At 54.8% G+C, this 21,983-nt stretch overlaps 8 protein-coding genes across 8 annotated transcripts; 4 read left to right on the top strand and 4 right to left on the bottom strand.

The window, feature by feature from the left end:
• Positions 1 to 11: 11 nt before the first annotated feature.
• Positions 12 to 984, bottom strand: M409DRAFT_35571 (uncharacterized protein; the record flags this gene model as incomplete). The annotated part of the gene is made up of 3 exons (XM_033810416.1): positions 12 to 307; positions 360 to 658; positions 776 to 984. The coding sequence occupies 3 exons, from the start codon at positions 982 to 984 to the stop codon at positions 12 to 14; spliced, it is 804 nt and encodes a 267-aa protein (XP_033673433.1).
• Positions 985 to 1,661: 677 nt separating this feature from the next.
• On the bottom strand, positions 1,662 to 2,060 carry M409DRAFT_17773 (uncharacterized protein; the record flags this gene model as incomplete). The annotated part of the gene is made up of 1 exon (XM_033804210.1): positions 1,662 to 2,060. One exon carries the CDS (start codon positions 2,058 to 2,060, stop codon positions 1,662 to 1,664), a length of 399 nt encoding a protein of 132 aa, XP_033673432.1.
• A 1,368-nt stretch (positions 2,061 to 3,428) lies between these two features.
• On the top strand, positions 3,429 to 7,592 carry M409DRAFT_17772 (uncharacterized protein; the record flags this gene model as incomplete). The annotated part of the gene is made up of 2 exons (XM_033804209.1): positions 3,429 to 7,266; positions 7,354 to 7,592. 2 exons carry the CDS (start codon positions 3,429 to 3,431, stop codon positions 7,590 to 7,592), a joined length of 4,077 nt encoding a protein of 1,358 aa, XP_033673431.1.
• Positions 7,593 to 7,714: 122 nt separating this feature from the next.
• On the bottom strand, positions 7,715 to 9,238 carry M409DRAFT_63198 (uncharacterized protein; the record flags this gene model as incomplete). The annotated part of the gene is made up of 2 exons (XM_033815480.1): positions 7,715 to 9,122; positions 9,192 to 9,238. The coding sequence occupies 2 exons, from the start codon at positions 9,236 to 9,238 to the stop codon at positions 7,715 to 7,717; spliced, it is 1,455 nt and encodes a 484-aa protein (XP_033673430.1).
• A 534-nt stretch (positions 9,239 to 9,772) lies between these two features.
• M409DRAFT_63197 (uncharacterized protein) lies at positions 9,773 to 12,385 on the bottom strand (the record flags this gene model as incomplete). Its single annotated transcript, XM_033815479.1, has 1 exon — positions 9,773 to 12,385. The coding sequence occupies one exon, from the start codon at positions 12,383 to 12,385 to the stop codon at positions 9,773 to 9,775; it is 2,613 nt and encodes an 870-aa protein (XP_033673429.1).
• Positions 12,386 to 13,104: 719 nt separating this feature from the next.
• M409DRAFT_17770 (uncharacterized protein) lies at positions 13,105 to 13,739 on the top strand (the record flags this gene model as incomplete). Its single annotated transcript, XM_033804208.1, has 3 exons — positions 13,105 to 13,148; positions 13,208 to 13,303; positions 13,355 to 13,739. 3 exons carry the CDS (start codon positions 13,105 to 13,107, stop codon positions 13,737 to 13,739), a joined length of 525 nt encoding a protein of 174 aa, XP_033673428.1.
• A 794-nt stretch (positions 13,740 to 14,533) lies between these two features.
• M409DRAFT_17769 (uncharacterized protein) lies at positions 14,534 to 16,366 on the top strand (the record flags this gene model as incomplete). Its single annotated transcript, XM_033804207.1, has 5 exons — positions 14,534 to 14,885; positions 14,945 to 15,150; positions 15,205 to 15,587; positions 15,650 to 16,067; positions 16,175 to 16,366. The coding sequence occupies 5 exons, from the start codon at positions 14,534 to 14,536 to the stop codon at positions 16,364 to 16,366; spliced, it is 1,551 nt and encodes a 516-aa protein (XP_033673427.1).
• Positions 16,367 to 18,241: 1,875 nt separating this feature from the next.
• On the top strand, positions 18,242 to 21,399 carry M409DRAFT_63195 (uncharacterized protein; the record flags this gene model as incomplete). The annotated part of the gene is made up of 3 exons (XM_033815478.1): positions 18,242 to 20,715; positions 20,767 to 21,248; positions 21,308 to 21,399. 3 exons carry the CDS (start codon positions 18,242 to 18,244, stop codon positions 21,397 to 21,399), a joined length of 3,048 nt encoding a protein of 1,015 aa, XP_033673426.1.
• Between the last annotated feature and the right edge of the window lie 584 nt (positions 21,400 to 21,983).

Below are 21,983 nucleotides of genomic sequence, written 5' to 3'. Positions count from 1 at the left end.
CTCCTGGACACTCACATAATCATATACCCTCCATCAACAGGGAGATTCACGCCCGTTATCCATGCAACATCGTCACTGACAAGAAACAACGCAGCCTTTGCCACGTCCCCCGGTGAACCCATGCCTCCAAACGGATGAGCTTTGTTGATCTCAGCAAACTTGTCCGGATCGTTCTGTAGATTCTGCGTCATGATCGTCCGCAAAAAGCCTGGCGCTATCGCATTGCAATGGATTCGATTTGCAGCGTAGTCGAGTGCTACTTGTTTCGTCAACTGAGCGACAGCGCCTTTCGAAGCGGTGTAAGCAGCTTTAAGGGGCACTGTTAGCAAGTGTCGAGCAGTGTAGGTGTCGAGACCAACGAGTGTTATGATATGCTACCAAGCCTTGGACGCTCGCCGTATTGACGATCCACCCGAGATCTTTCCGGCCGGGTAGGGGGTCTTGCTTCAGCATCTGCCGAATGCCGTATTTGCAGCCAAGGAAGACCCCCTTCACATTGATAGCCATGGTCTTGTCCCAGTCCGATTCGGAAAGCTCGTGGATGCCATGGGGCACTGCGTGTGTTGATTCGACTGAGATGCCCGCATTGTTCGCGAGAATATCGAGGCGGCCGTACTTTTTGACGCCTATATGAATGAGCTTGGTTGGTGTTGTAATGCTGAGCAGTCGATCACGAGGCTACTGACATTCTGCCACCGCTTCCTCGACATCTGCAGCATTCGTGACATCGGCCTTGGCGAAGATAGCAGCGTCGTCACCATGAAGGCGTTGCAACTCTTCAACGGTGCTTTCGCCTTCAATTCGATTATTGAAGTCGTCGGCTTTGCCAGTGGTGGCATTGGTCTTGTTCCGTGGCCTGTCGTAAAGATCGACACAGCATATTTTGGCTCCTTCTGCTGCGAATCGAAGACTGATCGCTCTGCCTAGGCCTGACGATGCTCCGGTGACGAGAGCAATACGTCCTGGAATTCTTCCATGTGACATTGCAAGGGTGAAATCTATCGTCGTTTCGATACTGTTCGTCGACCTAGTCTTGCGTTGAGAACCTTTAGCACTCAAATAGAAGATGTTCAATCTTTACAGTCATGCTTTCCTTGCAGAAGCGCAAAGATGTAACGTCAGGTATGCTTTCGGGCAAGTTGCCTCCATGTCTAGGGGGGATCGCGATCATCCTCGACCAGGAGCTCAAGGTCAAGATTGCTGCTTTGGGAAGCTATGGCGGGTGCTGTACTCGTCGAGATCTCCAACTCGATGTTGTATTCGTAACGACGGACTACATCGACAGCGGCTCTTTCAAGGCTGCAGTGGTAATGATATGTCACAAAGAGACACGTAATGGATAGCCAGATGTGCCCCTTTTCTAACGGAGATCTACAAAAACCCGTCATGAGTGCTGTCACTTGCACAGTTGACTGACTGAACGAGATCCCACTATTCTAGGTCATTACCCAGACTGTATGGAGTACTTGAAGATCGCTGAGTGTCGATATGGATTGAACATGTTGACCAAGTCATATACACTCTCATCCTGTCCGTGTCATGAAGGCACCATCCAGCTGACCGAAAAGTTGCATAATAGCTGCTGAACGCCGAAGAACCGATCAAGATGCCGTTACATTTCTGTCGTGTTTGCCATTCGCCGTCGGGAGGTAATGAGTCCACTACGGCAGTCGCCACGAGCTTCCACCGCTGGCATTCTGCAACTGATCGCCGCCTTCAGCAAGACGCAGAGTCTCTTCCAACACGAGCAGGTCTCTCTCCATCATCTCAGCCCAATTCTGGACATGTCCAATCTCATTGACACCTCTAGTGGCCTTATCAACTTCCTTTTGCCACTTCGCGCTCTCTCTGGCAAGAGCGTTCGCTTGCTTTTTCAATTCGGCCTCTTGCTTGTCGATGGCCGCTGCGTTGGTGTGTAGATCAGTCGCCCGACGCTGGAATTTGACATCGTAGTTGGAGCCTGCCGACTCTAGAGATGCCAGGACTGCAGCCCGAGCCTCTGCCTGTGCCCGGGAGCTGTCACTACCCACGGCAGTCGATGATGTAGCTGTCGATGCCATCCTGCTGAGCCAGCCTCGATCAAGTCCTGGTGACGAAGCCCGGCGGAGTCTCCGGTCGATGGGTCTTTGTGAGAAAGCCTGTACTGACTGCGGCGAATGCAAAGCAGCAAACGAACGTCGACGGCAGCGGGAAGAGAGATACATCCTTCAACAGCCCCACGCGCAATCGCCTCTGAGGTGGAGCCTCCTTAGCCTCTCATCTGACTGTCTGGTGGCACGAATCGGCTGGCCTTCTGGCTCTAAGGCAGCGGTCCGCATGGCATCGGTGGGCGAGCATTGTCTCTCACTGGTCCGACAGGTCCCAAGGCGAGCATCGTCAACGGTACGGAGCGGTAGCGCAGTGCGTCGATGCTGTGAGCAGCTGGGCTGACACGTCACGGACTCACGGTGTACCTGCAGTAGTTTTCTAGCTGGACAGTTCGAAGGTCATTTGACAGCAGGTCACGGCCGCGAGAGAAGTCCAGTCGGCGAATTTGTGACTTTGGATACAGTATAGCAAGATCCGGAGATGTAGAATGGTGCGAGAGGCAATGTGTTGGACGACGTAGAGCGATAGTTCCAATGTTTTACTCCTTTACCGATTCGCGGGCGATTCTTCAAGCTGGCGATGTACGCGTCGTGGCGTGGAATCGAGGGGATCCAGCGGACAAGAAGCGTCGGATAGCCCCAAAGTCAGAGGAAGATGAGGCTCAGGTACACGAAGAAGTTTGGAGGGCGAAGATGTCGATTGTTTAGCGTCGTCATGGGCAATAGGCGGTCAAGCGAAGGGGCTAGTACTGGCCAACATGTTCCAGGCCTTCCCTGCGTGAGTGAAGGTGAAGTACCCTAAATCTTGTACCCCAAGACACGCTAAATCTCACGCGCGAGCACTCATCGGCCGACGCCGTTGGCAGGCCTTCTTCTTGTCGTCACGTCTCATACTCCCTCTTGCTGTACTTTTCGTGTGTCGGAAGCAGAGAAGCGACCTGAGGACCGCTTGTTACAAATTGACAGCCTGATGAGCACGGCAAGGCTCTCTTCCCTCGAAGTGAGATGCGCCGAAAAGCTTGCCCTTCGCTTTCTCTCGTTCCCCACCATGGCATTCGAGTAGGACCTGTCCTATGCGGCGATGGCCGACACCTGACATTCGCATTGTTGCAACACAGATAAGCCCCCGCTACCACTCTTCTCTTCTTTCATTCTGCAAGATCCACCTGTTGACAGCTGTTGACAGGGAATACCTGTTTCTTTGCTTTCATTTTCTGCCCTGTTGGACGCATCTTACGCCCAGAGCTCACCCCAGCATGATACCTGACAGCCAATGAACTGCGATACATATAAGACATCTGTATCGACTTCAATCTTTGACAATTTCCAGCATATACGACTATGGCTCCAGGACTGATCGAGCCTCAACCGGCTGTCGATGTCGGCCAACAGCGCTCGCTTGAATCAGTCACCGAGAACTACGATGATACCCTACGATTCTATCTAAACGGCACCAAAGTCGTCCTCGATACTGCCGATCCTGAAGTAACATTACTCGAATACCTCCGAGGCATAGGCTTGACAGGCACCAAGCTTGGGTGTGCAGAAGGTGGATGTGGTGCTTGCACTGTGGTGGTCTCGCAGTACAACCCTACAACAAAGCAGATATACCATGCTTCTGTCAATGCATGCTTGGCTCCACTGGTGTCTGTGGATGGCAAGCATGTCATTACGGTAGAGGGAATAGGGAGTGTTAAGAAGCCACATCCAGCTCAAGAGCGAGTCGCAAAGGGCAATGGCAGCCAGTGCGGATTCTGTACACCTGGCATAGTCATGAGCTTGTATGCTCTACTAAGGAATAAGGATAGCCCCTCCGAGCACGAGGTGGAAGAGGCTTTCGATGGCAATCTCTGCAGATGTACTGGCTACCGTCCCATTCTAGACGCCGCGCAAACGTTCAGTGCACAGAAGGGCTGTGCGAAGTCGACATCCAATGGTGGTGGAGGATGTTGTATGGAGAACGGTACAAATGGGGCGAATGGATGTTGCAAATCGGGGAAGGCAGATGACCACCAGCCCATAAAACGCTTCACGCCACCAGGCTTCATCGAGTACAACCCAGAGACTGAGCTCATCTTTCCACCGGCTCTCCGTAGACACGAATACAGGGCTTTAGCCTTCGGCAACAAGAGAAAACGGTGGTTCCGGCCAGTAACTCTACAGCAGCTACTGGAGATTAAGAGCGCGTACCCCTCAGCAAAGATCATTGGAGGCAGCACCGAGACGCAAATCGAGGTCAAATTCAAGGCCATGCAGTATACAGTCTCGGTCTTCGTTGGAGATATTCCGGAACTGCGACAATACAAGTTCGAAGACGACTACGTGGAGGTTGGAGGCAATGTAACGTTGACAGATCTCGAAGACCTGTCCTTGGAGGCTGCAGCGCACTATGGCGAGAAGAGAGGCCAGCCTTTCACGGCCATCAACAAGCAGATCAAATACTTTGCCGGAAGGCAGATCAGGAATGTCGGAACGCCAGCAGGGAATCTGGCAACCGCTTCGCCAATTTCTGATTTGAATCCCGTCTTCTTGGGAACCAATGCTACAATCGTCGCTCGATCACTCGATAAAGTGACTGAAATACCGATGACGGATTTCTTCAAGGCGTACAGAGTCACCGCACTACCTCCAGACGCCATCATCGCCAGTATCCGGATACCTGTTTTCCAGGAGAAGGGAGAGTACATGCGGGCATACAAGCAAGCGAAGCGGAAAGACGACGACATCGCCATTGTAAACGCCGCGCTTCGAGTCAAACTGGATGAGAAGAACACAGTCCAGAACTCGAGTCTGGTATATGGTGGCATGGCCCCCATCACCATCGGAGCGAAGAAGGCAATGGAGTATCTGGAAGGCAAGCTCTTTACCGACCCGGCCACTCTCGAAGGCGTCATGAATGCTTTAGAGCAGGATTTCGACCTTCGATTCGGCGTACCAGGCGGTATGGCGACATACCGCAAGTCATTGGCGCTGGGCTTCTTCTACAAGTTCTACCACGAAGTGCTCGCAGAGCTGAATCCCGAGGGAACGGAAGTGGATCAAGACTGTCTCGCCGAGATTGAGCGCGAGATCTCCAAGGGCCGGAAAGACCATACCGCCGGGGTGGCATACGAGAAGAAAATCATCGGCAAAGAGCAACCGCACGTAGCTGCCCTGAAGCAGTGCACAGGTGAAGCTCAATATACGGACGACATCCCCGTACAAAAGAACGAACTCTATGGCTGCATGGTCTTGAGCACGAAACCTCATGCGAGACTGCTCAGCGTGGATCCTTCCCCGGCGATGGACATTCCTGGCGTGTTCGACTACGTGGATCACAACGATCTGCCAAATTCGCAGGCGAACTACTGGGGAGCTCCAAACTGCGACGAGACATTCTTCGCCGTTGACGAGGTCTTCACGGCAGGGCAGCCGATCGGTCTGATCCTCGCCACGTCTGCTAAGCTTGCAGAGGCTGGTGCTCGTGCAGTCAAGGTCGAGTATGAGGAACTCCCTGCGATTTTCACCATCGAAGAAGCTATCGAAGCCAACAGCTTTTTCGACCACTACCACTACATCCAGAATGGCGATGTCGACAAGGCGTTCAAAGAAGCCGACCATGTCTTCACTGGCATTGCACGAATGGGAGGCCAAGAGCACTTCTACCTAGAGACCAACGCCTGTGTTGCCGTCCCCAAGCCAGAAGATGGCGAGATGGAAATCTTCAGCTCGACGCAGAACCCCACGGAAACACAGGCTTACGTCGCCCAAGTCACTGGTGTTGCTGCGAATAAGATCGTGAGCAAGGTCAAGCGGCTGGGCGGTGGCTTTGGTGGGAAGGAGACAAGATCAGTCCAGTTGGCAGGCATTTGTGCCGTTGCAGCGAAGAAGACCAAGCGGCCTGTCCGGTGTATGCTGAACCGAGACGAAGACATTGCGACTTCGGGGCAGAGACATCCCTTCCTTGGGCGGTGGAAGGTTGCCGTTAACAAAGATGGTAAAATCCAAGCCCTCGACGCTGATGTCTTCAACAATGGCGGTTGGTCTCAAGATCTCAGCGCTGCTGTTGTCGATCGAGCCCTCAGTCACGTCGATGGCACCTACAAGATTCCCAACGTCTTCGTTCGAGGACGCATCTGCAAGACAAACACCGTCAGCAATACAGCATTCAGGGGATTCGGCGGACCCCAGGGGATGTTCATCGCCGAGTCCTACATGGAAGAAGTCGCCGACCACCTGGGCATGCCCGTCGAGGAGTTCCGCGAGATCAACATGTACAAGCCAGGAGACATGACACACTTCAACCAGGAACTACGAGACTACTACGTGCCCCTCATGTGGAAGCAAATCCGGGAAGAATCCGACTGGGAGCGCCGCAAGCAAGCCGCCGCCGCCTTCAACGCAAAGAACAAATGGAAGAAACGCGGCCTCGCCGTGATCCCGACCAAATTCGGCATCTCCTTCACAGCCCTGTTCCTCAACCAAGCCGGCGCCCTCGTCCACATCTACCACGACGGCTCCGTGCTCGTCGCCCACGGCGGCACCGAAATGGGCCAAGGCCTACACACCAAGATGACCATGATCGCCGCCGAAGCGCTCGGCGTCCCGCAAGACAGCGTCTTCATCTCCGAAACCGCCACCAACACCGTCGCCAACACCTCCTCGACCGCCGCGTCCGCCTCCTCGGACCTCAACGGCTACGCCATCTGGAACGCCTGCGCGCAGCTCAACGAGCGCCTGCAGCCCTACCGCGCGAAACTCGGCGCGGACGCCGCGATGAAGGACCTCGCGCACGCGGCGTACTTCGACCGCGTCAACCTCTCCGCGAACGGGTTCTACAAAACCCCGGACATCGGCTACGTCTGGGGCCCGAACACGGGGCAGATGTTCTTCTACTTCACGCAGGGCGTCGCGGCGGCCGAGGTCGAGATCGACACCCTCACGGGCGACTGGACGTGTCGACGGGCGGATGTCAAAATGGACGTCGGCCGGTCCATCAACCCGGCCATCGACTACGGCCAGATCGAAGGGGCGTTCGTGCAGGGGTTGGGACTCTTCACGATGGAAGAGAGTCTCTGGCACCGCGCGAGCGGGAATCTCTTCACGAAGGGGCCTGGGGCGTATAAAATCCCCGGGTTCAGGGATATTCCGCAGGAGTTTAATGTTAGTTTGTTGAAGGATGTGAATTGGGAGAATTTGCGTAAGTGTTCGAGTCTATCTACACCACCACTAACATTCTTTCTTGACGTGGTGAGTGAGTATGTGGGCTGACGAGTGTGGTTACTAGGTACGATCCAACGTTCCCGCGGAGTCGGCGAACCGCCTCTTTTCCTGGGATCGGCGGTCTTCTTTGCGATTCGGGATGCGCTCAAGGCGGCGCGGAAGCAGTATGGGAAGGAGGATGTTCTCAGTCTGGTGAGTCCTGCTACGGTGGAGAGGATTCGGGTCAGTTGTGCGGATCCGATTCTGGAGAGGGCGAAGGTGGAGGCGAGGGAGGGGGAGAAGAGTTTCTTTATTGCCATTTGAGAGGGTTGACATCTGGATGGGAGTGTATGTAGAGGTTTGGTGGGATCTAAAAGGGGGTCTGTTGTCGAATTGAACGCTTGATGAATCCTCATTGCATATCTTCATGTACATCGACCATCGCATCAACCCAACACCCTCCACAACCGCCCCAAAATCCCCAGCCCGACCACACCCCCCACAGCGAGGACCCCGACCCCAACAACAAAAGTCTTCAAATTCCTCTCCTCCACATGACTCCGACTCGCCCGCTCCTCCCACGCCTCGCCCTGCTCCGTCACAGTCCCATACTCCGGCACATACTTGAAATCAAACGTACTCTCCTTCCCCTTCAACCCATAACTCGTATGCACGATGAGCTGATAGAACACCCGCTTCAGCATCTCAATCTTCTTCTTATCCAGCGATGGGATGGACCGGTATGTGTAGCACCAGAAACAGAAGAAGAGGCATTGTCCGGCCATTAGGCACCAGTAATAGAGGCCTGGTCGGGAGAGGCCGAGTTCGTCCGCGAGGGCGTTGCCGTTCATCCAGCGCGCGCCGGCGATGAGGAAGTCGGCGGAGGCGTACCCCGGGGCCTGGCCTTCGAGGGAGGTGATGATGTTGTTGGCGAGGATTTTGGAAGTTTGGGTCGGTTTGATCTCGTAGAGCAGGAGGGCTTCCATCATTTTTTGGGCTTCGTCAGGAGTCTTGATGTATCCCTCCGGACACCCGATCACGTAGCCGATGTACCTCCACAGGGCGATATAGTCTTCGATTTCTTGCTTTCGGAGGAAGAGGCCTTGGCGAGGCAATGCGATGAAGATCAATGATGCGGAGAATGTGATGATTGTTCCGAGGTTATCCAGGTCGTTGATCGGAATGCCCCATGCCTCGACGTCGTAGTACTCTGGCCTCGAGGCTCGCAGTTTCATGATCCTCTGTCGTACAGCGGCGTGTAATAACCTCACCCGGATTGTCGACGCGAATCCGTCTCCGCCGGGTTGCATGCTCTCCAGGGATTTGGTGCATTGCAGGATATGCTGTGTCGTTTCGAAGAGTCTGCCTCGCGCGACTTTTGTCGAGAACCCACCTGTTCGTGCCAAGGTCTCGACGACTCGTGCGGCGCCCATGCCGCCTAGGAGGCTTTGATATGCGAGACCCGTAAGACATGCTCCCCCGTAGCGGTAGAAGACATCTTGTCCTCGCTCGATCTGTGCCCAGTCTACCCAGTCAGGTACTGTGTGTATATCCCGCCAGAAGCGTTGCAGCAACTCGTCCTTCTCCGCATTGTCTTTCAATATAGCATACAAATCCCGCTGGGGCTTCGGCGGCGAGGCCTCCTCTTTCGGCTGCGACTCGCTATGCAGATTCTCCGGCACAACCGCCTTGAACTGGCTATTATGTCTCGGTAATTCTTTGCTCGCCGGCGGCGAGATCTCGTTCAGTCGATCGAGAACCTGTTCGCCTAGGACGTCGTACGAGTACTTCAAGGGCTCGCATTGTTCGGGCGTGATGTGCTCATCCGTGAGTTCGAAGGTATATCCCCAGCAACTATGTCACTTCTCAGTCAATGTCTGGAGCTACTTCTTGGCTTTTCTTTGGGCATGTGAAAGTACCGACTCTCTTGTGTTTGGCGTTCGACGACGGAATGGGTTCGGCCAGGCCATGTTTTTGAGACTCAAGAAGGAAATACGAGAGATGGTCCAACAGATGTTGTAAAGATCGAGAGGAAAAGACGTTTGCCTGAGGTTGAAGACAAATCAGAGACAAGAGCTCGGTTCGTGGAGATCCATCATGCGGGAAGGGCACGAGGTCGTCGGCGTCATTGATGAGTGGCTCCAACGGCCCACACTCATAGACATTCTTGGTGGGGGACTGCAGGCCATTATTGGGACATCAAGTCGAGCACAAGACGTACTTACAGACAGTCTCGCTGGATGTAAGGTGTACCACATCGCTTGCACAGTTCTTCAAGTCATGGCCAGACGTCACGTCGCGGGGAAAGTCCGTGGAAATCAGCACATGCTGGTCGCGAGCCGAAAGCCAGAACGTCGAGAGCGTCTGGCGACGCCCACGCGTATCAATGGTGTTTGTACAGTCTACTAGTCACACATCCAATGCCACAACGGCATGGACAAGAGAATCATGCCTCGAAGCGCCTCGCTCAAAGAACAGATAAATCCAACAGACTTTCAAGACTTTTACCCCTTCCTCCGCTTTCCCTTACCCTCCTCGTCTTCGTCCCCTGCAACTTCGCGGTTCGTACCACGCCAGTTGCTGATGGTCTGCTCGACGTCCTGAAACATCTCTTTAGTAGAGAGTGCCATTCCGTCTTCGCCAGGGTTGAACATGTACGCGTTGGCAAACATCCGCATGAGCTCCTTCTCCAGCTGTGCGCTGTTCACAATTGCCTTGGGAGGTATTAGGTCCACACTCCGCTCCAGCTCGACCGTCGTAGACGAAGCAGATGGCGTGGCAGATGGTGATTCGGCCGTTGAAGCCGCTGCAATCGCACGAGCACCGGCCGTGATGGCACTGCGGATTGACTTGAGATTCTGAGGTTGCTTGACGATGTCACTGTATCCAGGAGCATCCTTCTCACGCACCTCCTTCGCGAAGTAAGTCCCGTGCTTATGACTCGCGATATCATTCATGACTGCAGACGATATCTTGGCAAAATTGCGAGTAGCCGTTACAGTGGTGCTCCTTGGTGGTGGAGTCGACATCTGCGGATCCTCTGCCTCGGCGGCTGGAGATTCTTGCCGCTTGCGCTTGGCTGGAGGTTGAGCTTGAGACTGTAGAGTTCCTCGTCGCTTCCGAGTCAAGACGCCAGTTGCTGGAGTTGCAGAAGCTGTAGGCGTAGGCTCCGCATCGTCAAGGATGTTGGCAGGCGTTGAAGGCTCTGCTTTGACACCCCCTCTGCTGCTAGGCCGATCGTCTGAGGGTGGGTGCATGCCGGCGACTGTGCTGACGGACTGGCTGCGTGTCGCGGTACGCATGGACTCGTCGGCAGTGGAAGACACCACACTATGGGGGCTTTTGTCTCGAGCATTCGTGCGACGCTTCCTCGACCTTGTCTTCGAGGCGGGTTCTGCCTGCAGTGGTTCCTCGATCGTCGGAGCATCACGGCCACGTGTCGTGCGTGTTGAACGGGTGGGTGACTTTGCGCGTTCCAATGTGGGGCTCAAAGGTTCAATGTCAGGTCGAGGCTTAGGGTCTGGCACCACAAGTGGCGAAGGGCGGTACTCGCTCTTCCACAGCGGCTTGAGTCTAGGACGTGGCGGTGTCGCAAGAGCTGATACAACGTCCGACACCAAACGTGGTGGGAGCTGAGGCCTGGGTGCAGTCGCTGGACCATTGTGACCATGCGGGAAGTACTGTGGAGGCCTCTGTGCGTGCGGTGGCATCTGCTGTGGTCGAATGGCCTGCAGGGGCTTCGTTGGGTCCTGGGAGGCAACCTGAAATGGCGGCAACATGTAGCCTCCTTGGTGTGGTGGGGGCTGCTGGTTTGGATACGGCTGACCATGTGGCATCTGCTGAAGTGGATACGACGTTCGGCGATCCATGTATTGCGGCGGTGGTTGTTGCTGGTAGTACCCTCCTGGATGAGGAGCCAACGGTGTAGTGGGATATCCTCTGGGCGGTCCCTCTCCTGTTGGCGATGGTCCAGATGGCATGCGATGCTGCGGCGGGTGTTGATAATGCTGCTGCTGAGGGGATGAATGATGTTGCTGAGGATGCATAGGACTACCTTGCATGCTGGGCGAACCAGTGTGTGGCACGGGCGCTAATTGCATGCCCTTTGGCGGAGGAAGTATCGGCCGTGGCGAAGATGAAGGTCGCGAGAGTGACTGCTGCACTTGTGGGCTCGACACGGACGTAGACCTTGGATGCGCATGTTGAGGTGGATACGGAGACTGCTGTCCAGCTGGAGGAGAATGGGTGTACGCGCCGTGAGGCATCTGCTGCATTGGCGGGTGAGGATGGCCTGGACCGGGGATCTTTGGAGGGATGCCAAAACGCGGTGACTGGGGCGCCATCTCAGACAACGGAGGGAGCGTGGTGTTGGAAGAAGCTCTGCGGTGACCGCCCGGACTGTCCTGTGGTTCATGGTTCATGACCGATTCAATTTTGGCCTGCGAATACCTCTTCGCATTTGCTTCGCCATCGTTCTGCGGCTGCTTCTGCTGGACAGGCGGAGTCGCCGCTGAAGGAGTCCCTGCCTGAGCCTGATTCTGACGAGCTAGGTCAGGCTGCGTATGTGCACTGGACGAAGGCTTCGGCGAGGGCTTTGGACTTTGGGTCTGAGTCGGCGTCCCTTTTCGAAGTAGCGATTCATCCCATTTGCGCGCATCAATCTCCTCCTTCTGTTGTTTGACCTCGGCGTATTTGGCCTCGTGTGCGCGTAGCTTCTGGACGACATGGTTGCGATAGCGCGTGTACAGTCGTGTGACCAGTTGTGGGATCAAATGTGAATGTTTGGCCGCCTCTTTCACGGTCGGTAGGCTGGGACTGGGAGCCTTGCGTTTTCGCGAGCCGGGCGAAACGTCGCCATTGGTGAGATGGTTGTCGCCATTCACCTGTCGCTCCAAATCTTCCTTGACTTCCTCCTTGAGCAGGTCCAGATACAACTCGCGCAAAGCATCTGGACTCAGACGACCGCTGTCGAAGCTGGGCTCGTTGCTGATCAGGCTGATGCTTTTCAGTTGGTCGGAGATTTTGTTGAAGCTGCTAGGATGGACGCCATCGGCCCTCAGGCCTTGGAAGAGCAGGAGCGATTCGAGGGCCGTGTAGGCGGAATAAGAGGTGGGCATCTGCTCGCGCTGCGGTCGATGGGTCGCGGTCTCGCCAAACCATGATATTTCGCCGACGGAGCCAGAATTAATTAATTTTGGAGCAGCATTGATGGTGCTGGTGGTGTCGCTTGATGGAAAGGCCGACGGTGGCACGTGAAGAGGGAGCGGCGATGGCGTGGTGATGGATGCGGTTGCGCGTGGTGGTCGGTGGTCGTGAATTTGCGACCGACGACGAAGCTCAAGTGACGGCCGCGACAGACAGACAGGGCCAGGACTTTTGCGGCGCCCTCCACAGCCGGCTCTCGCTAGCTTGATGAGCTCTCCCGCAATGTTTGACGGGCGTGTTGATGGATTATCGCCTCTCGACAACTGCGGTGAGCAACAACTGCACGCCTCTTCCACCCATTGCCTTCTCCTTTGTCGCGCCTGTCCGTGTACGACTGCAAGCTGCCCTCGTCGCTCACATTCTTGCGTCACGCCGGCGCTGAGGAGAAGGCGACTTCCTTGCTTGCTTGCACGGTGGTGCCTCTTACTGCTGCTCGGGCCTCCTTAGAACGTTGTCCGGCTTTACTTTGGATCGTCCTTAAAGGCAGATCATTAAATCCACCTCTGCCTTTGACCATCCTCCTGCCACCGCTGCGCGACTTGCTGAACACCCTCCTAAACTTCCACTTGTCGCGCGGACACGTTCTCCTGCATCTACGCGACCGGCGACATCGCATTCCAGCACCGTCATCATGGCCGAGGAGGAGAAACAGAAGTTCAATACTCGGCCAGAGTCGTACGCTCCTACGCAGACCGCCTCAACTCCCCTCACACAATAACTAACTCGCCCTCCAGCACCATTGCGCAAAACTTTGCCGCGGACTTGGACTCGATGTTCGGCCTCAATGCCCCGCCTGGTGTCGACAATCTCTCCCGAACTGTTGAAGAGAAGTGAGCAGGCCCTTGACGCAGTGGCCGAGACATGCCGCTGACCAGCTGCAGGAAGCACACCGTCACCACCGGCGAGCAGCAGCTTCAGGAACTCGAGGCCAAGCTGCGTGAGACCGAAGAGCGACTGGCTCGCGTCTCCAGACAGAACTCGCCCTCGCGGCAGGCCAACACTGCGGTGCCTAGGACTCATCCAGAGAGTAAGCAGGCCGCTGACGGTGCTGCCAAACCAAGTCCACTCGCTCAGAAGCCCACCTATCCCGCCGATAGACCCCCTACCTCCGGCGACAGACCACCCACCGAAAGAGCAGACACTCAGGAGATTGTGCGCAACATACCGGGCGCAATGCCAGAGACACCACAACCACAATACGGAGGAAGCAATGAATACGTCATGGTGGATAGGAACGCCGGACAGGCTCAGCGAGGATATGGCTAGAGGAGACGGCTCTGCGTTGGATGTATGCGCACGCTGAGGAGACCGCAACCACAATCAAAGCCGGCTGCCCAAGAAAGATGTCACGAGACCTTTCTTCAGCTCCTTGCCATGGGAGACTGTATTGTCACTTAGCGCTGTGCTATTTAGCTTCGAGAATGGCTTTGTTGCGCCCAAATTCTCCCACATACATACCCCTGCTTGCTTCCAAAGGGAACGTTACGCTAGCGTGCCGCAACTGCCGGCTCGTGTAACACCAATATACAGCGAGGAGACCATTTACCGAATTCGACAGCAACGAAGTCATCCACTCGAGTCAACAAGAGAGGTACGTTGGCCCGCTGATACTGGCGCTGATCCAGCAGTGTCGTCCGGAAGCAATGAGATACCAGGTAGACCGCAACACTTTCCAATTTACCTGACCGCTCACGTAAGCCGAAGCAAATCCATCCTCATTGCACTTCAATGTGATACGCACAACTGCCGATTTCGTAGACATGGCTCCAATCGACATGTGTCCGCGCATACGCGCATACGACCATATCCGCGAAACGACCCCGCTAATGATGATTGCTTGCCAAAGGCAGGTAAACCCACGACCCTCATCCTGATGGTGCCGATCCGTTGTCAGGGCTGCTAGTCGACTAGTAGTGCCGAGCTGACCTCGAACAGTTTCCTGATTCAACATAGACTTGTTATAAGACATCGCTGCTCCTGCGGATGGCATATATCACTCTGAAAAGTCTGGTGTGTGTCTTCTTCTTCAGCTTGTCCTCGAAGCAGTGTGATCACAGACCATGGCCCAAAGCTCTCCTCACCTCCCTTCAAGCCTTCCAGTATGGCCGTTGCTGCCTTACATCGCAGTAGCATCAGCTATTGCTTTGACGGGATACCTCCTCAGCATTCGATATCGACCAGGCTTACGCCAGGTTCCAGGACCACTACTGGCGTCTTTCTCTGACCTCGACCGCATCATCTCGACAGCCAAGGGCTTGTGTATGAACTACCACCTCAAGCTCCACGAACAATATGGACCTCTCGTAAGGATAGGACCCAAACATGTCTCCATCTCGGACCCATCGTATATCCCGGTCCTGTACGGGATCAACAGCAAATTCTGGAAGACCGACTTTTACATGCCATTTGATGGTGAGATCTCGACTACCATCACATCTGAAAGGCGGACACGACTAAATGCTTTCACGCAGTCAAAACGCCAGCGGGCATGAGACCGACCATCTTCTCCGTCCGTGACGAGCACCGCCATCGTGACATCCGACGACCCATCGCGAACGCCTACGCGCTGAGCACGCTCAAGGAGCTCGAGCCGATGAATGACGCCTGTTCGGAAGTGCTGACGAGGAAGTTCGACAAGTATGTCGGACAGGACATTGATCTTGGCAAGTGGGTGCACGTATGTTCAATGCGCATTCTTGGAGGTGACCGGACAATGCTGATTAATACAAAGTGGTACGCCTTCGATGTCATCACGTCTATTACTTTTTCCAATACGCTGGGCATGATGGAGCAGGAAAAGGATATTGACCGCATTATCGAATCGATTGAGGGTCGTCTTATGTATAACAGCGTCGTTGGGCAAGCGCCGTACCTTCACAGATGGCTTTTTGGGAATGAAATCGGCTTTAGACTGGGGCAATTGATCCCAGCGGTTCGGGTGATGAACTCGTCGAGGTACATCGTTTCGTTTGCGGCGAAGCAACTCGAGCGTTATAACAAGCAGGAGTTCAATACAATCCCGTTGAAGGATATGCTGGATCGATTCAAGCGGTTCAAAGACGAGGAGCAGTTGATCGACGACCCAGCGATGCTGAGCCACGCCGTGAGCAACATGTATGATCCCCCTTTCCCCAACAAGACGAAAGCATTAGAATCAAACTCACACAATCCCCCAGCTTCGCCGGCTCCGACACCACCGCCGCCTCCCTGCGCGCCATCTTCTACTACCTCACCCTCAACAAACCCGCCCACACCAAACTCCTCTCCGAAATCGACACCGCCGACGCCCAAGGCCAGCTCTCGGACCCGGTCACCTTCGCCGAAGCCCAGAACCTGCCTTACTTCCAGGCCGTCATCAAAGAAGCGCTGCGCATGCACCCGGCCGTGGGTCTCCTCCTCGAGCGACTCGTGCCCGAGGGTGGCGCGGAGATTGGCGGCGTGCATCTGCCGGAGGGCACGGTGGTGGGGATTAATCCCTGGGTCGCGGCGAGGGACACAGCGACGTACGGGGCGGATGCGTATGAGTTTCGGCCGGAGCGGTGGTTGGAGGCGGATGAGGGGAGGTTGAAGGTGATGGAGAGGAATTTTTTGGCGGTATGTCTCTCCCCCGTTCATTATCTTATCTCATACATTGTGATCCCCATGACTATACATGTATCGAGTTGCCCTGTTCAATGGCTGATTGTTGGGCATATGTGTAGTTCGGCGGCGGAGCGAGAACTTGTATTGGGAAGAATATTTCCATGCTCGAGATGTCGAAATTGGTCCCGCAGTTGTATCGACGGTTTGATTTTGAGCTGTCGTATCCCGGGAGGGAGTGGACGTTGCATGATTATTGGTTTGTGAAGCAGACGGGTTTGATTTGCAGGGTCAAGCGGAGGGAGAGGGCGTAGAGGAGACTGGAGATGATGTAGATCTACTTACTTCACGGTTCGAGACGCTTGTCTAGTAAGAAGTTCCTTGATCAAATCGAACAACTTGATTGTTATCTGCCTTCGAAACGTATGTCAGAGCCAATGGGTCAACTTTGACGAAATGTGCCCCGAGGATACTATGAGGCTTTTGACGGCCACAAGACATTCCGCTTCTAGAGAAAGTGTTCTTTTACAACAAAATGAATCGAGTAGGAAGGCGTGTGAGTTGGTTACATGTATTGCCGACGAATTGCCAGCAGAAAAAGGGCCAAGCATCGGCAGCAGAAGCTTGCCCTGCGTAGAGCACATGGCTGACTGACGGAATTGGGAAGCACATGCACCCAACATGTGATGATGAGAGGGGAAGCGAAAAAACTTGGAAGCACGCGACATGTAGCTTGTTTGGAGTGCTGCGAATTGCTTTCTCTCTGTGTCTGAACTGTCAAAAGGATATGATGATGCCGCTCATCATGACCAGCTCAATCATTGCAGTCGAAAGTTGGCAGCATCGCGGATTGTGAGGACGTAACCAATTCGCTACTGTACGTGCGTTGGATGGGACTACCATCCCTAGCTGCTTGCTGCTGCTTGGTAGGTACATATCTCCTAGCTCGATCAGCTCAGCAATCACCTCAGCTTGTGATTCACGAGAAAATGCACATCGGCTACCGGAATCATTGTAGCTCGACCGCATCGACCCGATGTGCACCGGCTTCTTGAGATGATTATCCAATGTCTTCCTGATGAAGCTTCCTTCCGTCACGAGGCAACAAGGCTGTAGGTAGGCGGCCGAAGGTATCCCAGGTCCCGGAAATCCGTGAAGATTTCTTCTTTTTGGGACAAAGGAAAGTCAAATGCCGGCGAAAAACGCTTGTGCTCGCTGGCGCGCGGGCCCGAAGTGCCGAATGCGATGCGAAGATGGGACGTGGAGAAGAGTGGAAGATGAGGACGGACGAGCCGGGACGTCACTGTGACGGTAGGTCGGGCATGGTTGTTGACGAGCAAGCGGCTTTTTTGGCAGGGGGCTGGACGTGCTGAACATGCCTCTCAACAACAACAAGGGCGTTGTTGATTGAATGTTTTGTCTGGTTTGGAGCAAGCGACGGGCGCATCTGCAGGCGCCGAGCAGCGGGAGGCAGAGCATAGGGAATAGCTCGTTCTGATATAATCATTGCAGCATCACTTCGTAAGCGAGGCACAGGTCTCGCGCGCGCCTTTGATACGGCGGGCGTCGACAGGCTGGCCAAGCTGAGCCTGGTCGGTGGCAGGGGTTCGCCTTTCAGCTGCCAAAAGCTTGTTGGAGGGGCACCTCGTCTCAATGTCGACTTCATCAAGTTAGGAAGTCCTCGTGAAGTCCTACTGCTCCCCCCCGTTGCTTCCTTCGCACCTCAATCGTCTCGTGCGAAAGACGATCGCTGGTTGCCCGTCCATTCCTCGTGCGCAAACAGACGCTGCCGGCGGGGATCGATCGTGGCGGTTGAAGGACAGCAGCAGAGTTTGGCCTGTCTGATTTGCCGCTTGCGCTGCTGCCCGCGAGCTTCCGGTGCTGCTCTCATCACCACCACCACAGCACAACGAAGACCGTCGACTCTCCCGCCTGCTGTCAGCTGTTGGGCGACTTCTCCGCCTCCCGTGCCTGCCGCTGGCTCTGTGTGTCTAGCCTGAATCCCCCAGGCCCACCGCTGCAACTTCCTGCATCACCTCCTTCGCCGCATCCGCATCCGCGACCCTTACCTTACCTTCGGCCTGAACGCTAACCCGAGGCACGCCGACGACGACAAAAGCTGCACCGTCGCCGCCTCTGCTGCTACTCCCACCTCAGCTTCTGTTGCGCGCTGAGCTTCGTCTGCCGCCATGTCGCTCAAAAAGGCCCTCAACAGCATCAAACCGCGCAGCGGTTCCAACTCCGCTGCCGGCAGCGACAATGAGAGTCCCGCCCCCAAGGGCCACCACCACAAGGACCACGAGCACCGCTCTGGCACTGGCCTGTCCTCCTTGTCCAATGGCATTGGCAACCTGAGCTTCGGACGGCACTCGACCGACTCCGCGAGACGCTCCCTGGACGTCGCATCGCCTTCACCTTCGCGAGCGTCCAAGGAGCACCACCGCTCATCCCACAGCCCTCTAGGCTTCCTCCGCCGCAAGACGCGTCTCGGCTCAGACGACTCCCACTCTTCGACTGAGGATCTGCCATTGAACCGCGAGGGCGAGCCCCTCAGCCGCAACCAGCAGCGCAAGCATGAGCGCCAAGCAGAGAAGGAGAAGCACCGCAAGGAAGCTGAAGCTCGCATGGAAGCAGACCGCAAGCGCAAGGAGGAGATGGAGCGCAAGGCCGCTGAGGAGGAGACGGAAGAGCAGAAGTCAAAGTACGGCACGTTGCCTGTCAACTACTACGCCGGTCAATTGAAGCACGAGGATCACGTAGACCTGCGAGACCTGAAATCCAGCGACGTGGGCAAGGTTGTGCTTTTCAGAGCTCGTCTTCACAATATCCGCAAGCTGAGCGCCCATCTCATGTTTGTGGAGCTTCGCCAGCAAACCCACACCATCCAGGGCATCCTCCACGAGCATGGAAGTGTCTCACAGCACTTTTTGTACTGGGCCGAGCATCTCCACGTCGAATCGATTGTCCGCGTGCGAGCTGTGATCCAAGAGCCAAAGGCCAAGCAGGGCGAGATCATTGGTGTGTCCATCCACAACTTGGAGGTGCACATCCATGAAATGCACGTCGAGGGTACCCCCACCGAACCTCTCCCATTCACCGTGCACGAGGCCGAAGTCAGCAAAGCAGAGACCCAGGCTGAAGGAGATACCCGCCACCGCGTCTCAGACCGAGCTCGTCAGAATAACAGAATCATCGATCTGCGCACCACCACTTCACAAGGTATCTTCCGCGTCCAGTCCGGTGTCTGCCAGGCATTCCGTGCCCACCTTCACTCGCTCGGCTTCCTTGAAATCCACACGCCCAAGCTCCAAGGTGCAGCCTCTGAGTCGGGAGCTAGTGTCTTCAAGGTCGATTACTTTGGCAGGCCTGCGTTTTTGGCTCAGTCGCCCCAGCTTGGCAAGCAGATGTGTATCGCCGCAGATATGAAGCGTGTGTTTGAGATTGGCCCCGTCTTCCGAGCTGAGAACAGCAACACCCACCGACATTTGACGGAGTTCACTGGTCTTGATTTGGAGATGGCCATTGATGAGCACTACCACGAAGTCCTCCGCACCCTCGACAGCACCTTCAAGGCTATCTTCAAGTTTGTGTACGAAAATTACAAGGAAGAGATTGAGGTGGTCAAGCGACAATTCCCTCATGACGACCTTGTCTGGCTTGACGAGACTCCAGTCATCCCATTCGCCGAGGGCATCCGCATGCTCAATGCATCTGGATACCGCGATGAGAATGGAAACGAACTGTCTGAGAATGAAGATATGGGTACACGTGATGAAATCGCGCTCGGTGCGGTGATCAAGGAGAAGTACAAGACCGACTACTACGTCCTGGACAAGTTCCCAACATCCGCACGACCCTTCTATGCCATGCCTGATCCTGACAACGCCGACGTCACGAACTCATTCGACATCTTCCTGAGAGGGCAGGAAATTCTTTCCGGTGGCCAGCGTATTCACGATGCGAACATGCTCGCTGCGAAGATGGAGAAGATGAGAATGGACCCCAAGACACTTGAAGAGTACATGAGCGGTTTCGAATGGGGTGCTCCACCACACGGCGGCGGTGGTATCGGTATGGAGCGTATTCTCATGCTTCTGCTGAAGCTTGGTGACATCCGAAACGCCACGCTCTTCGCACGCGATCCACGGTCTCTGCCCTACAAGCCTCCGGTCAAGCAACTCAGACATCCAGAAGCCAGCACTTTGCACCCTCCATGGATTGGAACCGACCGAGTCACCGCTCACCAGGATCTCCAGCCCATCGAGAAGCTCATTGCCAATTACGGCGATGCTTCCAACACATCCTGGCTCGAGCCCAAGTTCGAGCACTGGCGAGATCCCAACACAGGTGCAGCTGTTGGTTTCGTACCTCATGAGGGGTATGCGATTACTATTGGTGATCCGCTTTGTCACGCCAGCCAGTACGCCAAGACCATTGGCGGATTCTTGCGGTACATCAAGAAAGACCGACATCTCAAGCCCCTGTGGTTGCTCTGCGGTGGTGCGGTGGAGGAAGTGCTCGCAAACAAGTTCGATTGGCGAACTTTGTCTGTGGCTGCTGAACAGCGTCTTGACCCTGGAAACAACCCAGCAGCTCGGGATCCTGAAATTCAGCGGAAGTGCCGCCACGCTGAGAAGGAGGGTGTCAAGACTCACGATATCTTGTATGTTGATGAAATCAATCTTTCGAAGGTATTTTGCTAACTTCTGTTCAGAATCGGCACCACAGTGCCCAAGGACGTCAAGGAGAAGATCGACAAGCGAATCGAAGATTGGCTCAAGAACCGCAAGGGCAAGCAGGTCCATCTGACAGACGTGCACCCTTGGCAAGATGTGGCACACAGGCAATATCATTACACCACCACCAAGGACGGTCAGATCTGTGGTCTGGTCATTCTGGCCCAGCTCTCACCTGATCATGGGTGGCAAGTCAAATTCGCGCTCGACTTCCCGGGTGCTCCATCCGGCGCCATCGAGTTGCTTGTCTTGCACGCCCTGAAGGCTGCGGCAGCGACTGGTGCTACTTCTGTCACGTTCGGTGGTGGTGCCAGCTCGAAGCTCACCCCCGGTCACAACCTGAAGGGTACTCGAGTGAAGGTGCTGGCCAAGGCCTACCACGCCATCGCCACCGAGTTGAAGTTGACGAACAAGAGCGAGTTCCGAGAGAAGCTTGGTGCTCAAGATGATCCAATCTATGGTGAGTTCCTATAGAAAGTTCAGGGTTGTTCGATCAATGGTACTGACATGATGAACTAGTTTGCTACCCACCCCACGGTCTCGGCCCAGGTGGTGTCCGTGCCATTCTGAGCTTCTTCGAGGACGAGGATGACTCTTCGAAACTTGGTTAGTCGCCAGCGCAAAAGAAGACAAAGTGGCCTCTGTGTTGGACAAGTTGATGTATTGATGGGAAAGAACAGAGCATCAGATATGGTGAGAGGGAAGGTGGAAGAGACAGAGAGAGTAATAAGTAACGATGGGGATGATTGAGTGAAAACATCCCGTGGCATGCATGCATCGCGGTGCTACTGTAATTACCGGGATCATTATTGAGGCTTTGAGGCTGCTTGCTGTAGGCCTTGTTGCATTTGAAATGAATTGAACATACCCCCTTTCTTCACAAAAGCATAGGCTTAGTAGACATCGAATTCTTCATTCTCTTTTCGAAGATCTGCAGGGTACGTACACATACGATCCTTGGAGGAGTTTGGTCTGCATCGAGCTGCGTTCCTGGAAGTCAATTCATCCTCTTTGGCAATATTTAACTTACGTTGTTTCTCTGTTCTTTCTTTTCATCAATGCTTTGATACAAATTCCTAACAACACGCTTGAGACTACAACAGCGGAATGCTTAAGCACGGTATTGTACCCTATCCGCATCCGCATCTATTAGTGATAAGAATCCGTTTGATAGCAAGAAACGATTCGTTTTGGG

Source organism: Zasmidium cellare, assembly GCF_010093935.1.
Source record: "Zasmidium cellare ATCC 36951 unplaced genomic scaffold M409scaffold_3, whole genome shotgun sequence".
NCBI lineage: Eukaryota > Fungi > Ascomycota > Dothideomycetes > Mycosphaerellales > Mycosphaerellaceae > Zasmidium > Zasmidium cellare.
Note: the sequence above shows the minus strand (reverse complement) of the source record. Positions and strands in the feature narration are given on the sequence as shown.